This window comes from Coregonus lavaretus, assembly GCF_964263955.1.
Source record: "Coregonus lavaretus genome assembly, contig: HAP1_SCAFFOLD_4139, whole genome shotgun sequence".
NCBI classification, from domain to species: Eukaryota; Metazoa; Chordata; class Actinopteri; order Salmoniformes; family Salmonidae; genus Coregonus; species Coregonus lavaretus.
The window spans coordinates 1-12531 of NW_028156852.1; the positions used below are offsets into that span (position 1 = coordinate 1).

Here is a 12531-nt window from a genome sequence, read left to right on the forward strand (position 1 = left end):
AGTCTCTCTCTCTCTCTCTCTCTCTCTCTCTCTCTCTCTCTCTCTCTCTCTCTCTCTCTCTCTCTCTCTCTCTCTCTCCCTCTCTCTCTCTCTCTCTCTCTCTCTCTCTCTCTCTCTCAAGACAGACTCCATTTATTTTGTTTAATGTAACTTACCACTAATGGACTAACAGTGTTAATGTCTACAACACTTACAGTAATGGCAGAAGTGGACAGTGGTAGTTATCTGTAATTGTATGCATATAATAAATTAATCTCCCTCTGTTGATGTGTGGACTTCTCCTAATGGGAGAGGACTGTCATTGTGTCTTTGAACTATACCCTACACCTCTCTCAATGCACTCTCCTCTCAATGTACCCTCCCACCTGTTTTCTCTGTCGCTGTGTCCCTTCCTTTCACTCGCTCGACTCTCTTTCTCCCCGCTCTTCCCTCTCCCCCTTCTCCCCCCTCCCCCAGTGTGACCCAGTTGTTGGAACGGATCAGTGAGGTGGTGTTACAGAACCACCTGTTCACAGCAGACAGGCCAGGACTGGGCCAGGAGCTGGAGTACCTGGAGAGCCTCAGCACATCCACTGGGCCCTCCCCACTGGACAACGGCTTCAACACCAGCCAAGGTATGTGTGTCAGTGTCTGTCAGACACAGTGGCGTGTCAAGAACATTTTGAATTGGGTGGCCAAGGTGGGGCACACACCAAGTTTAGTGGGGCCATAACATTTTGAACCTTAATTGATGCAAAGGTGGATTTTTTTCAATATAACTATGATGGTTCAACGCCAGTGGAGGCTGGTGACTTCAAAAATTGAGGAGGAAGGGAGACTCACGGTATAGGCGCGGGCCACACAGACTGTTGCAATGCTTGTTTGAAAAATAATCTAAAACAAATTACATTAACCTAAAACATTTATTAAAGGCATTTACAGTAAAATATTATGAGGAATGGGACAAGGCCAGTTTGTCTAGGGAATGATAGTGTGCAGGACAGGCTCATCAGCGGTGGTCAACCTTGCTCCACTGATCCCTGATCTACTCAGCGAGCAGAATCCTATTCCAGCCCAGCCCAATTGATTATCATGTGTGTTATTACTGGACTGAAACAGAACCCTGCACACCCAACAGACCTCCAGCAGGATTGGCCTGCTCCAGTTGTAATAGGTTTATACATTGTGTGTGATGTTTAACTGTAATTTTGTATACAACATTTGTTAATATAGGTACACATACAGTATAATCCATGGTATATCTATATGATTATATAAACCCTTAGTCTCAACCCTGGGACATTCATTGGCACCTTTCTCTTCATCTGCAAACAGGCTTTCAAAGCGTTCCATATTTACATTACATTTTATTCATTTAGCAGACACTCTTATCCAGAGCGACTTACAGTTATTTTTTTATTTATTCATACTGGCCCCCCATGGGAATCAAACCCACAACCCTGGCGTTGCAAACGCCATGCTCTACCAACTGAGCTACATCCCTGCCGGCCATTCCCTCCCCTACCCTGGACGATGCTGGGCCAATTGTGCGCCGCCCCATGGGTCTCCCGGTCGCGGCCGGCTACGACAGAGCCTGGATTCAAACCAGGATCTCTAGTGGCACAGCTAGCACTGCAATGCAGTGCCTTAGACCACTGCGCCACTCGGGAGGTTAATATTTGACAACAGAAACCATGAAAGAAACAGGCTTCATTATATTTAAATTAGACAGGACTGAATAGAATGTTGCTATTATCTCTCTGTCCTCAAAACTGGAGAATCTTTTCATAATGTCCTCCCACCAAATTACCTGCCCTGTTCAGTAGCCTACACTCTCCCTTTACTGACAGCTGGAGATGCAATTTCACCCTCTTCCATGGCTGTTACAAATGCATTTGGAGACTGTCTTTTTAATTTACAGTGATTACATCAAGATAGCTAGCTAATAGGAAGTTGGCTAGCTTATTATATTAATTTCACTTGGCTAAACAGTGTGTAAGGTTAGCTAGCTAGCTAGCTAGTAGCTCAGTTGAGTTAGCCTACAAAGTGGCCTAGCTAGCTAGCTAATAAATTGTTTTTAACATTTTCAAAATATATTTACTTACTTGAATAGGTTCTCTGACCGCCTCCGTTTTTCTCAATCTCAATCTATCCAACAATGGTGACCAACCTGTTCAGGCTTTGTCTTCTCGTTCCAAGTCCGACCAGTCCTTGTGGCATGTGTTCAGTTTGTTTTGAAACTTGATGCTATGTGGCTACTTACTTTTCCGGCTCCGGGAGAGGGGCGGGTCCATGGGTGGGGTGGCCCAGTCCTGGTGAAGATGAGACTGAGTGCTGCTGGAATCAGCTTCCGCGCCTCAAATGCTACTTGAGGAAAGTGTAATGCTGACATCAGATCAGCTCTCACTTGCATTACGCGCCGCTGGTCCCGCTTCATTGAGTTGATCAACTTGACTAACAACCTATCAGATCTCAGAATTTCTAGGGGTGGACCACCCTGGGCCAACCCCTGGACACGCCACTAGTCAGAGTGTGTGTATTGGTGTGTTGGACAGTTTGTGTGTGTGTGTGTGTTTCACCCAAATGATAGACATGCACAATAACATTTTGAGGGGGATTCAGTCTAGCACCTGTTGTAGTCTAATGAAGAACTTCTGGGTGAAATGTTGCACAATAAAACAATGGGAGCATTCATCAGTGTGTCGGTATCTATCTTTATTTCATGAGTTTCTTTTTGTACCCAGCACCTGCAAGTTATTTAATGTGCGTGCACTGCTTTTGATAGAGTGCTGTGTGATCTCTATCGGAGAAGCAGTTCAGTATATTCTCTGTGGTTGTGCTGTATGATTCCACCCCTGCAGGGTTCACCTTGGCCAGTGTGTTGAAGAACCAGTCAGTGTTCCATCAGTTCCTGGTTAGGAATCTGTCTCTCCCCAATAACACTGCCAGCCTACTGCTCTCCACTCCTGTCAACCTCAAAGAGGTCTGTGCTCCTGTCACACGCATACACGCATACACACACACACACACACTGTACCTCACCAGTCCCAATCAACCCCCTATGGAGTGTTTTATCATAGAGTAATGCATATTGTTTTAGCAGAGTTTATTCCAGTGTAGTCACATGACTGATGAACAGTGAAGGCAGAAACGATGTCTATTGGTTATATTTACATTTAGATAACACATTTTTGCCATCTAATCTTGAATATACACCCGATCGCCAATATTTCAGATTTGGCAAAGACCTGTGTGTGTGTGTGTGTGTGTGTGTGAGTGCATCCTGTTCTCTGAATGTGTGTGTCCTCTCTCCCCCTGCTGAACTGTAGGTCTACAACATGATATTTGGCCTGTACCCCAGAGCTGGAAGGGGGAGTAGTCACGGTTCTGGAGGGGCAAAAGAGACCGCACAAACCCCTGCAGAGAAGATCCTTCAACTGGAGGTAGGCTGCTAATTGGAAATATTACATTGAATTGAATTGATCTGAGTGGGTGTATTAGTTCTGCAGTAATCCCAATACTATCCTCCCCTCAGGAGAAGCTACTGGGAGCCATGCACAGGCTGGATGGAGGACTGATCCACAAAGCTTTACAAGACCCAACCAACGCAGCCCATCGACAGGGCCTGCTCAAACTCATGTCCCAGGCGTTAGGCCTAGCAGGAGGAGAGGCAGGCCAGAGATACGACCCCCAGGGACTGAAGGAGGTGGAGGTACACTATCTGATATATTCTCCTCTACCTGATATATTCTCCTCTATCTGATATATTCTCCTCTACCTGATATATTCTCCTCTATCTGATATATTCTCCTCTATCTGATATATTCTCCTCTATCTGATATATTCTCCTCCTTTTCTTTCCTCCTTCCTCCTGTCTTTATTGAATCACTAACATTTATCGTACAGGACTACCATTGAAATAATTGATACCGTATATGATGAAAATGATGAGGATGAGGATGATGATGATGATGATGAGGATGATAAGGAGGAGGAGGAGGAGGAGAGGAGTATGATGAGGATGATGATGAGGATGATGAGGATGATGAGGATGATGATGATGATGATGATGATGATGATGAGGAGGAGGAGGACGAGGAGGAGGAAGAGGAGAGGAGGATGATGATGATGATGATGATGAGAAGGAGGGGGAGGAGGATGATGATGATGATGATGATGAGAAGGAGGAGATGGAGAGGAGGAGGAGGAGGAGGAGGAGGAGGAGGAGGAGGAGGAGGAATTGTATGTGCTGTTGATTGTTTTCTTTTTTCCCCCAAAGGGTGTTCTTCTGACTGGTGCCATGTTGGAAATGCTTACTTGTGTGGAGGATGGGACAAGTGAGCTGAGCAAGATCCTATTGGTTCCTGAGAAGCAGCAGTACCTGCTCCAGGCCTATCGCAACGCAGTGTGTGGTGGCGGGGAGGGACAGAGGACTGAGCGCTTTGGAGATTTAAGCCAGGAGCTGAGAGAACAGATAGACACACAGAGCCTCATTGACAAGGTATAGTACTGAGAGACAACGCCTCGTCCCAAATGGCACCCTATTCCCTATTCAGTGCACTTCTTTTGACCAGGACACATAGGGCTCAGGTCAAAAGTAGTGCACTATATAGGGAATAGGGTGCCATTTGGGGCACACTCGAAGGCTGCTTTGAACTGGGAATCCCCATGGTGAGCAAGGCCGAACTACTGCATTTGGCACCGACCTCGGTGCCCTTCCGGGGACCTTCGGTCCCTCCGGGCGACCTCCGGGCAAATCAGTTAACTTCCTGCATTTCAACACATTTTGCCATGGTTCAGAGAGAAACATTTGCAGTTTTATAATGCTATTCTACACATTTTGTCATGAGGCTAAAATAAAATGTTGCAGTTGTAAAGCTAATTTCCTATAATTCTACACTTTTTGCCATGGGGAAGAAAGAAACATGTGCTGTTTTATAGCTCATCTCATGCTATCGTTCACATTTTGCCATGAGGCTGAGAGAAGGTTGGGGGCCCCGGGGCACGTGCTCTGCATGCCCGTTCGGTAATCTGGCCCTGATATTGAGGTGCTTTTCACTCATCAAACATATATAAATACTGTGGATTGTGGAATGGCAGACAGTCCATGGCTCCTCAGTATATCTATGGACTCTCTCGCTCTCTTTCTCGCTCCCTCTCTCTCTCACTCTCCCTTTCTTTCTCTCCACACCAGCTGTGTCAGGAGAAGGCCAACTCCTCGGCTCCTCTGTCCCAGTCCCACCTGGGTGCTCTGCTGAAGGACCTGGCAGACGTGGAGAGGCTCGTCAGAGACGTAGACCTGCTGTCAGGCCTGGCTCGCCTGCTCCCTAAGGGGGCCTGTGCTGGGGGTCATACGGTCCCTGGGGCCCCCGCCAACACTACCACCTCCTGGGCCCTCAACACCACTACCTGGGGGCCCAACACCACCGAGACCCCCGGGGAGGAGGGAGGAGAGGAGGAGGGTGGAGGACGAGAGAAAGAGAAAGGGAAAGAAGAAGAGAATCCTCATTCCCAGTTTTCTGCATTTGTACAGCTGTGGGCAGGGCTGCAGCCTATTCTGTGTGGGAATGACAGGTACACGTGTGTCTGTGTAATGGGATCATTCCTGTGCCGTTGTTCTTTGACTGGAGATCAACCAGCCTGAGTGCCAGTCTGTTTGTGCTATCATGCCAATCCCCTGTCACTTACTGTCATGACAGCAATGTAATGGCTGGAGCACAAACAGATCCGGGACCAGGCTAGAGATCTACAGGGTATGCAGGCTTTTGTTCCAGCTGTATAAGAACACACCTGATTCAACTAATCAAGGGCGTAACGTTTTGAATTGATAAGGTGTGTTAGAGTTGTGCTGACACCAGGGTAGAGAAACACTGTGCTCTATACCAATGCTGTAAAGGCTAAAGTTGTTTATTTCTGTCTTCTGTCCATCCCCAGGATCATTGAGCCTGAGGCTTTAAAGCAGGGGAATATGAGCTCTCTGGGTTTCACCAGTAAAGAGCAGCGCAATCTGGGTTTACTAGTGCATCTGATGACTACAAATCCCAAGATCCTCTACTCTCCCGTCGGCTCACAGGTGGACAAAGTCATTCAGAAGGCAAGTACATGATGATGTTCTTTCAGCCTCTGTTATCTGTATCATTATAATGTATGTAAGCATGGATGGATGGATGTATCTATGTATATATATATATATGTATGTACCGTACCAGTCAAGAGTTTGGACACACCTACTCATTCAAGGGTTTTTCTTTATTTTTTATATTTTCTACATTGTAGAATAATAGTGAAGACATCAAAACTATGAAATAACACATATGGTATCATGTAGTAACCAAAAAAGTGTTAAACAAATCAAAATATATTTTATATTTGAGATTCTTCAAATAGCCATCCTTTGATGACAGCTTTGCACACTCTTGGCATTCTCTGAACAAGCTTCACCTGGAATGCTTTTCCAACAGTCTTGAAGGAGTTCCCACATATGCTGAGCACTTGTTGGCTGCTTTTCCATCACTCTGCGGTCCAACTCATCCCAAACCATCTCAATTGACAGTGTCACCAGCAATGCACCCCCACACCATCACACCTCCTCCTCCGTGCTTTACGTTGGGAACTACACATGCGGAGATCATCCGTTCACCCACACCGCGTCTCACAAAGAGATGTGTCTGTTACTTAAACTCTGTGAAGCATTTATTTGGGCTGCAATTTCTGAGGCTAGTAGCTCTAATGAACTTATCCCCTGCAGCAGAGGTAACTCTGGGTCTTCCATTCCTGTGGCCGTTCTCATGAGAGCCAGTTTCATCATAGCGCTTGATGGTTTTTGCGACTGCACTTGAAGAAACCTTCAAAGTTCTTTAAATTTTTTGTATTGACTGACCTTGATGTCTTAAAGTAATGATGGACTGTCATTTCTCTTTGCTTATTTGAGCTGTTCATGCCATAATATGAACTTGGTATTTTACCAAATAGGGCTATCTTCTGTATACCCCCCTATCTTGTCACAACACAACTGATTGGCTCAAACTCATTAAGAAGGAAAGAAATTGCACAAATTAACTTTTAACAAGGCAGGCACACCTGTTAATTGAAATGCATTCCAGGCGACAACCTCATGAAGCTGGTTGAGAGAATGCCAAGAGTGTGCAAAGCTGTCATCAAGGCAAACGGTGAAGCTGGTTCAGAGAATGCCAAGAGTGTGCAAAGCTGTCATCAAAGGATGGCTATTTGAAGAATAACATATATTTTGATTTGTTTAACACTTTTTTGGTTACTACATGATTCCATATGTGTTATTTCATAGTTTTGATGTCTTCGCTATTATTCTACAATGTAGAAAATATTAAAAATAAAGAAAAACCTTTGAATGAGTAGGTGTGTCCAAACTTTTGACTGGTACTGTATATGTATGTATGTCTGTATGTATGTCTGTATGTATGTATGTATGTATGTATGTATGTATGTATGTATGTATGTATGTATGTATGTATGTATGTATGTATGTATGTATGTATGTATGTATGTATGTATGTATGTATGTATGTATGTATGTATGTATGTATGTATGTATGTATGTATGTATGTATGTATGTATGTATGTATGTATGTATGTATGTATGTATGCAGTGACTGGTGCCTTCTATGCTGTGTCCTCTGCAATAGAGTTATTCAGATGTCATTGTTGCATTGCTGGGTTAACCATTAGCAAGATATACAGCTATATATTGTCTATATTAATTTGATAAAGTAACATGAAAACGACTATGAAATGCATATGTATGCAAGATGTGATCCATCAAAGGCTGTATCAAGCCAACGCCCATAGTAAATCCATAAAATTAAATATCTCAACATTATCTGGATCTATTTCCTAATACCAAGACTAAACTGAGGACAGTGCTCCATTGGTTGTTTCATATATATTGCTGAATATAGCCACTGTCAGGGATATTGAGACCAGTGGAGGCTGCTGAGGGTAGGACGGCTCATAATAATGTCCGGAACGGAGCAAATGGAATGGTATCAAACACCTGGAAACCAATGTGTTTGATGTATTTGATACCATTCCACTAATTCCGCTCCAGCCATTACCACTAGCTCGTCTTCCCCAATTAAGGTGCCACAAAACCCCTGTGATTGAGACTCATATTAAGAAGAATAGGGAATGTGGTCTTTAGTCATTTATCAGACACTTTTAGACTCTCAGCGTATTGAGAACATGTTGGGAATTCAGTAGGAATCCCACGGTCATTTGTTTTCCAGCCTTACACATTAATCATGAAGCATGTTCTGTATATTGGTTTAGAGCACGATTTGTAGGAAGTCAATGAGCTGCTAAATTAATCATGCTCCTCCTCAGTGCCCGGAGGTCTCACTATACCACAATATATGCAGAAATGGCCATCGATTCTGTTTCTCTGTACATCCCACTAGTTACCACAGGCTTGTTATTGGCAGACGGTTGATTTCTTATCTTAGCAAGTGGACTGGAGGAGGGAGGTTGAGAAATGATTAAAACTATAGAGATGGAGGGAGAGAGGTAGAGAGTGGAGAGAATGGTTGAAAGGATGTGGATAGAGCAACTGGATACAGTAATGGGACTGGGATAGCTCTGGTCCAGGGTGTTAGCTGAGAAGGCCTAGTGCCAGCAAGCCGCACGTAAAACCCTGGACCAGAGCTAGGACTGGTATAGATTCTGTGTTGATGGTGACGTGCTTTGCTTGCTGTCTGTGTAGGCCAATGAGACGTTTGCATTTGTGGGGAACGTGACTCACTACGCCCGGGTGTGGCTCAACATCTCTGCCCAGCTCAGGACCTACCTGGAGGAGGGCAAGCTGCACCACCACCTGGCCTGGCTACAGCAGGTAACACACAGTATTCACCTAACTTAATAAGATAACGCATACACATAATACAAAGTATTTTTTGTCCCCCACACAGTACATTTATACAGTCCATATCTTGCCTGATAAGCCCATACGTACACATACTGGAACATAAACACATACACACATACACAACTTGTTATATCCTCCTCTTAATAGTTGACCTCTGACCTGCGTGGTCACCCAGAGCTGCTGAACGGGACGGACAGTGACCTGCTGCATGGGCTACTGGAGGGCAACTACACCCTGTCCAACACCTCCACCCTGCTGGAGCAGCTGGACACCATCGACAACGCAGCCTGCGGCTGGACACACTTCATGTCCAAGGTCAGTATCCATGAGACGAGCCGTTGGTTGTGTCCCAAATGGCACCCTATTCACTATCAAGTGCGCTACTTTTGGTCAGAGCCAAGAGGGATCTGGCCTAAAGTAGTGCACTGCAGTACAGTATATAAGCAAATAGGATGGCATTTCAGACACAGCCTGTATGTAATACCAGTGTGCAGGCAGGATGTACTGTTGACATGGGTGGTCTGATTCAGACTGATACAGGAAGAGCGATGGTACTTCATTACATTGCTCCAGTCCCACAGACAGTGGGCGTACAGTAATATAAGCATTAAGAATCAGTACCACACAGCATGCAAAGCTAAAATCAAATCAAATCAAATGTTATTGGTCACATGCGCCGAATACAACAGGTGCATGTGGTACAACAGGTGCAGACATTACAGTGAAATGCTTACTTACAGCCCTTAACCAACAGTGCATTTATTTATTTTTAAAAAAGTAAAAATAAAACAACAACAAAAAAAGTGTTGAGAAAAAAAAGAGCAGAAGTAAAATAAAATAACAGTAGGGAGGCTATATATACAGGGGGGTACCGTTGCAGAGTCAATGTGCGGGGGCACCGGCTAGTTGAGGTAGTTGAGGTAATATGTACATGTGGGTAGAGTTAAAGTAACTATGCATAAATAATTAACAGAGTAGCAGCAGCGTAAAAAGGATGGGGTGGGGGGGCAGTGCAAATAGTCCAGGTAGCCATGATTAGCTGTTCAGGAGTCTTATGGCTTGGGGGTAGAAGCTGTTGAGAAGTCTTTTGGACCTAGACTTGGCACTCCGGTACCGCTTGCCGTGCGGTAGCAGAGAGAACAGTCTATGACTAGGGTGGCTGGAGTCTTTGACAATTTTGAGGGCCTTCCTCTGACACCGCCTGGTATAGAGGTCCTGGATGGCAGGAAGCTTGGCCCCAGTGATGTACTGGGCCGTAAGCACTACCCTCTGTAGTACCTTGCGGTCGGAGGCCAAGCAGTTGCCATACCAGGCGGTGATGCAACCAGTCAGGATGCTCTCGATGGTGCAGCTGTAGAATTTTTTGAGGATCTGAGGACCCATGCCAAATCTTTTCAGTCTCCTGTGGAATAGGCTTTGTCGTGCCCTCTTCACGACTGTCTTGGTGTGTTTGGACCATGATAGTTTGTTGGTGATGTGGACACCAAGGAACTTGAAGCTCTCAACCTGTTCCACTACAGCCCCGTCGATGAGAATGGGGGCGTGCTCAGTCCTCTTTTTTTTCCTGTAGTCCACAATCATCTCCTTTGTCTTGGTCACGTTGAGGGAGAGGTTGTTGTCCTGGCACCACACGGCCAGGTCTCTGACCTCCTCCCTATAGGCTGTCTCATCGTTGTCGGTGATCAGGCCTACCACTGTTGTGTCGTCGGCAAACTTAATGATGGTGTTGGAGTCGTGCCTGGCCATGCAGTCATGGGTGAACAGAGAGTACAGGAGGGGACTGAGCACGCACCCCTGAGGGGCCCCCGTGTTGAGGATCAGTGTGGCAGATGTGTTGTTACCTACCCTTACCACCTGGGGGCGGCCCGTCAGGAAGTCCAGGATCCAGTTGCAGAGGGAGGTGTTTAGTCCCAGGGTCCTTAGCTTAGTGATGAGCTTAGAGGGCACTATGGTGTTGAATGCTGAGCTGTAGTCAATGAATAGCATTCTCACGTAGGTGTTCCTCTTGTCCAGGTGGGAAAGGGCAGTGTGGAGTGCAATAGAGATTGCATCATCTGTGGATCTGTTGGGGCGGTATGCAAATTGGAGTGGGTCTAGGGTTTCTGGGATAATGCTGTTGATGTGAGCCATGACCAGCCTTTCAAAGCACTTCATGGCTACAGACGTCAGTGCTACGGGTCGGTAGTCATTTAGGCAGGTTATCTTAGAGTCCTTGGGCACGGGGACTATGGTGGTCTGCTTGAAACATGTTGGTATTACAGACTCAGTCAGGGACATGTTGAAAATGTCAGTGAAGACACTTGCCAGTTGGTCAGCACATGCTCGGAGTACACGTCCTGGTAATCCGTCTGGCCCTGCGGCCTTGTGAATGTTGACCTGCTTAAAAGTCTTACTCACATCGGCTACGGAGAGCGTGATCACATAGTCATCCGGAACAGCTGGTGCTCTCATGCATGCTTCAGTGTTGCTTGCCTCGAAGCGAGCATAGAAGTGGTTTAGCTCGTCTGGTAGGCTTGTGTCACTGGGCAGCTCGCGGCTGTGCTTCCCTTTGTAGTCTGTAATAGTTTTCAAGCCCTGCCACATCCGACGACGAGCATCAGAGCCAGTGTAGTACGATTCAATCTTAGTCCTGTATTGACTCTTTGCCTATTTGATGGTTCGTCGGAGGGCATAGCGGGATTTCTTATAAGCATCCGGGTTAGAGTCCCGTTCCTTGAAAGCGGCAGCTCTACCCTTTAGCTCAGTGCGGATGTTTCCTGTAATCCATGGCTTCTGGTTGGGGTATGTACGTACGGTCACTGTGGGGACGACATCATCGATGCACTTATTGATGAAGCCAGTGACTGATGTGGTGTACTCCTCAATGCTGTCTGAAGAATCCCGGAACATGTTCCAGTCTGTGCTAGCAAAACAGTCCTGTAGCTTAGCATCTGCGTCATCTGACCACTTTTTTATTAACCGAGTCACTGGTGCTTCCTGCTTTAGTTTTTGCTTATAAGCAGGAATCAGGAGGATAGAGTTATGGTCAGATTTGCCAAATGGAGGGCGAGGGAGAGCTTTGTATGCGTCTCTGTGTGTGGAGTAAAGGTGGTCTAGAGTTTTTTTTCCTCTGGTTGCACATTTAACATGCTGGTAGAAATTAGGTAGAACGGATTTAAGTTTCCCTGCATTAAAGTCCCCAAGATTCGTCCCAAATGCCACCCTATTCTCTACATAGTGCACTACTTTTAACCATAGCCCATAGGACAGGGACTATTGTTACCAGTGTTGCAGATATAGATGGTTCCTGTGCTCTTGGCTCCAACCTGTGTGTGTTTGTATGTCTTTCAGAAGCGATCAAGGCAGGAGATTAACTTTCCGTTGACTGCAGGGAAAATAGATCAATCCAATTTTTTTGTATTTTTCATCTTCCTGTTCCAGGTCAGCGTGGATATCTTCAAGGGTTTCCCTGATGAAGACAGCATCGTCAACTATACTCTGAACCAAGCCTACCATGATAACATCTCAGTGTTTGCCAGTGAGTACAGTACAGTAACTACTCAATAGGAGAGACTACTCTATTTCATCATAAGATATGAAAACGTAATTGTCCATTACATTTTCACAAAATGGAAATGTGTCTTTGGCACTCTGGCTTAACAGTAAAAACAGATCA

The 12531-nt window shown here is 45.6% G+C and overlaps 1 protein-coding gene across 1 annotated transcript in view; it reads left to right on the forward strand.

Moving 5' to 3' along the window:
* Positions 1-456: 456 nt before the first annotated feature.
* LOC311119636 (ATP-binding cassette sub-family A member 2-like) overlaps positions 457-12531 on the forward strand; it is a gene marked incomplete at both ends in the record, with an annotated part of 52773 nt that continues 40698 nt past the window's right edge. The window contains 10 exons of the mRNA XM_084194309.1: positions 457-614; positions 2841-2962; positions 3309-3422; positions 3515-3691; positions 4259-4480; positions 5174-5553; positions 5914-6073; positions 8715-8843; positions 9024-9191; positions 12297-12393. Coding sequence (XP_084050435.1) covers positions 457-614; positions 2841-2962; positions 3309-3422; positions 3515-3691; positions 4259-4480; positions 5174-5553; positions 5914-6073; positions 8715-8843; positions 9024-9191; positions 12297-12393 — 1727 coding nt within the window. The remainder of the gene's footprint in view (positions 615-2840; positions 2963-3308; positions 3423-3514; positions 3692-4258; positions 4481-5173; positions 5554-5913; positions 6074-8714; positions 8844-9023; positions 9192-12296; positions 12394-12531) is intronic.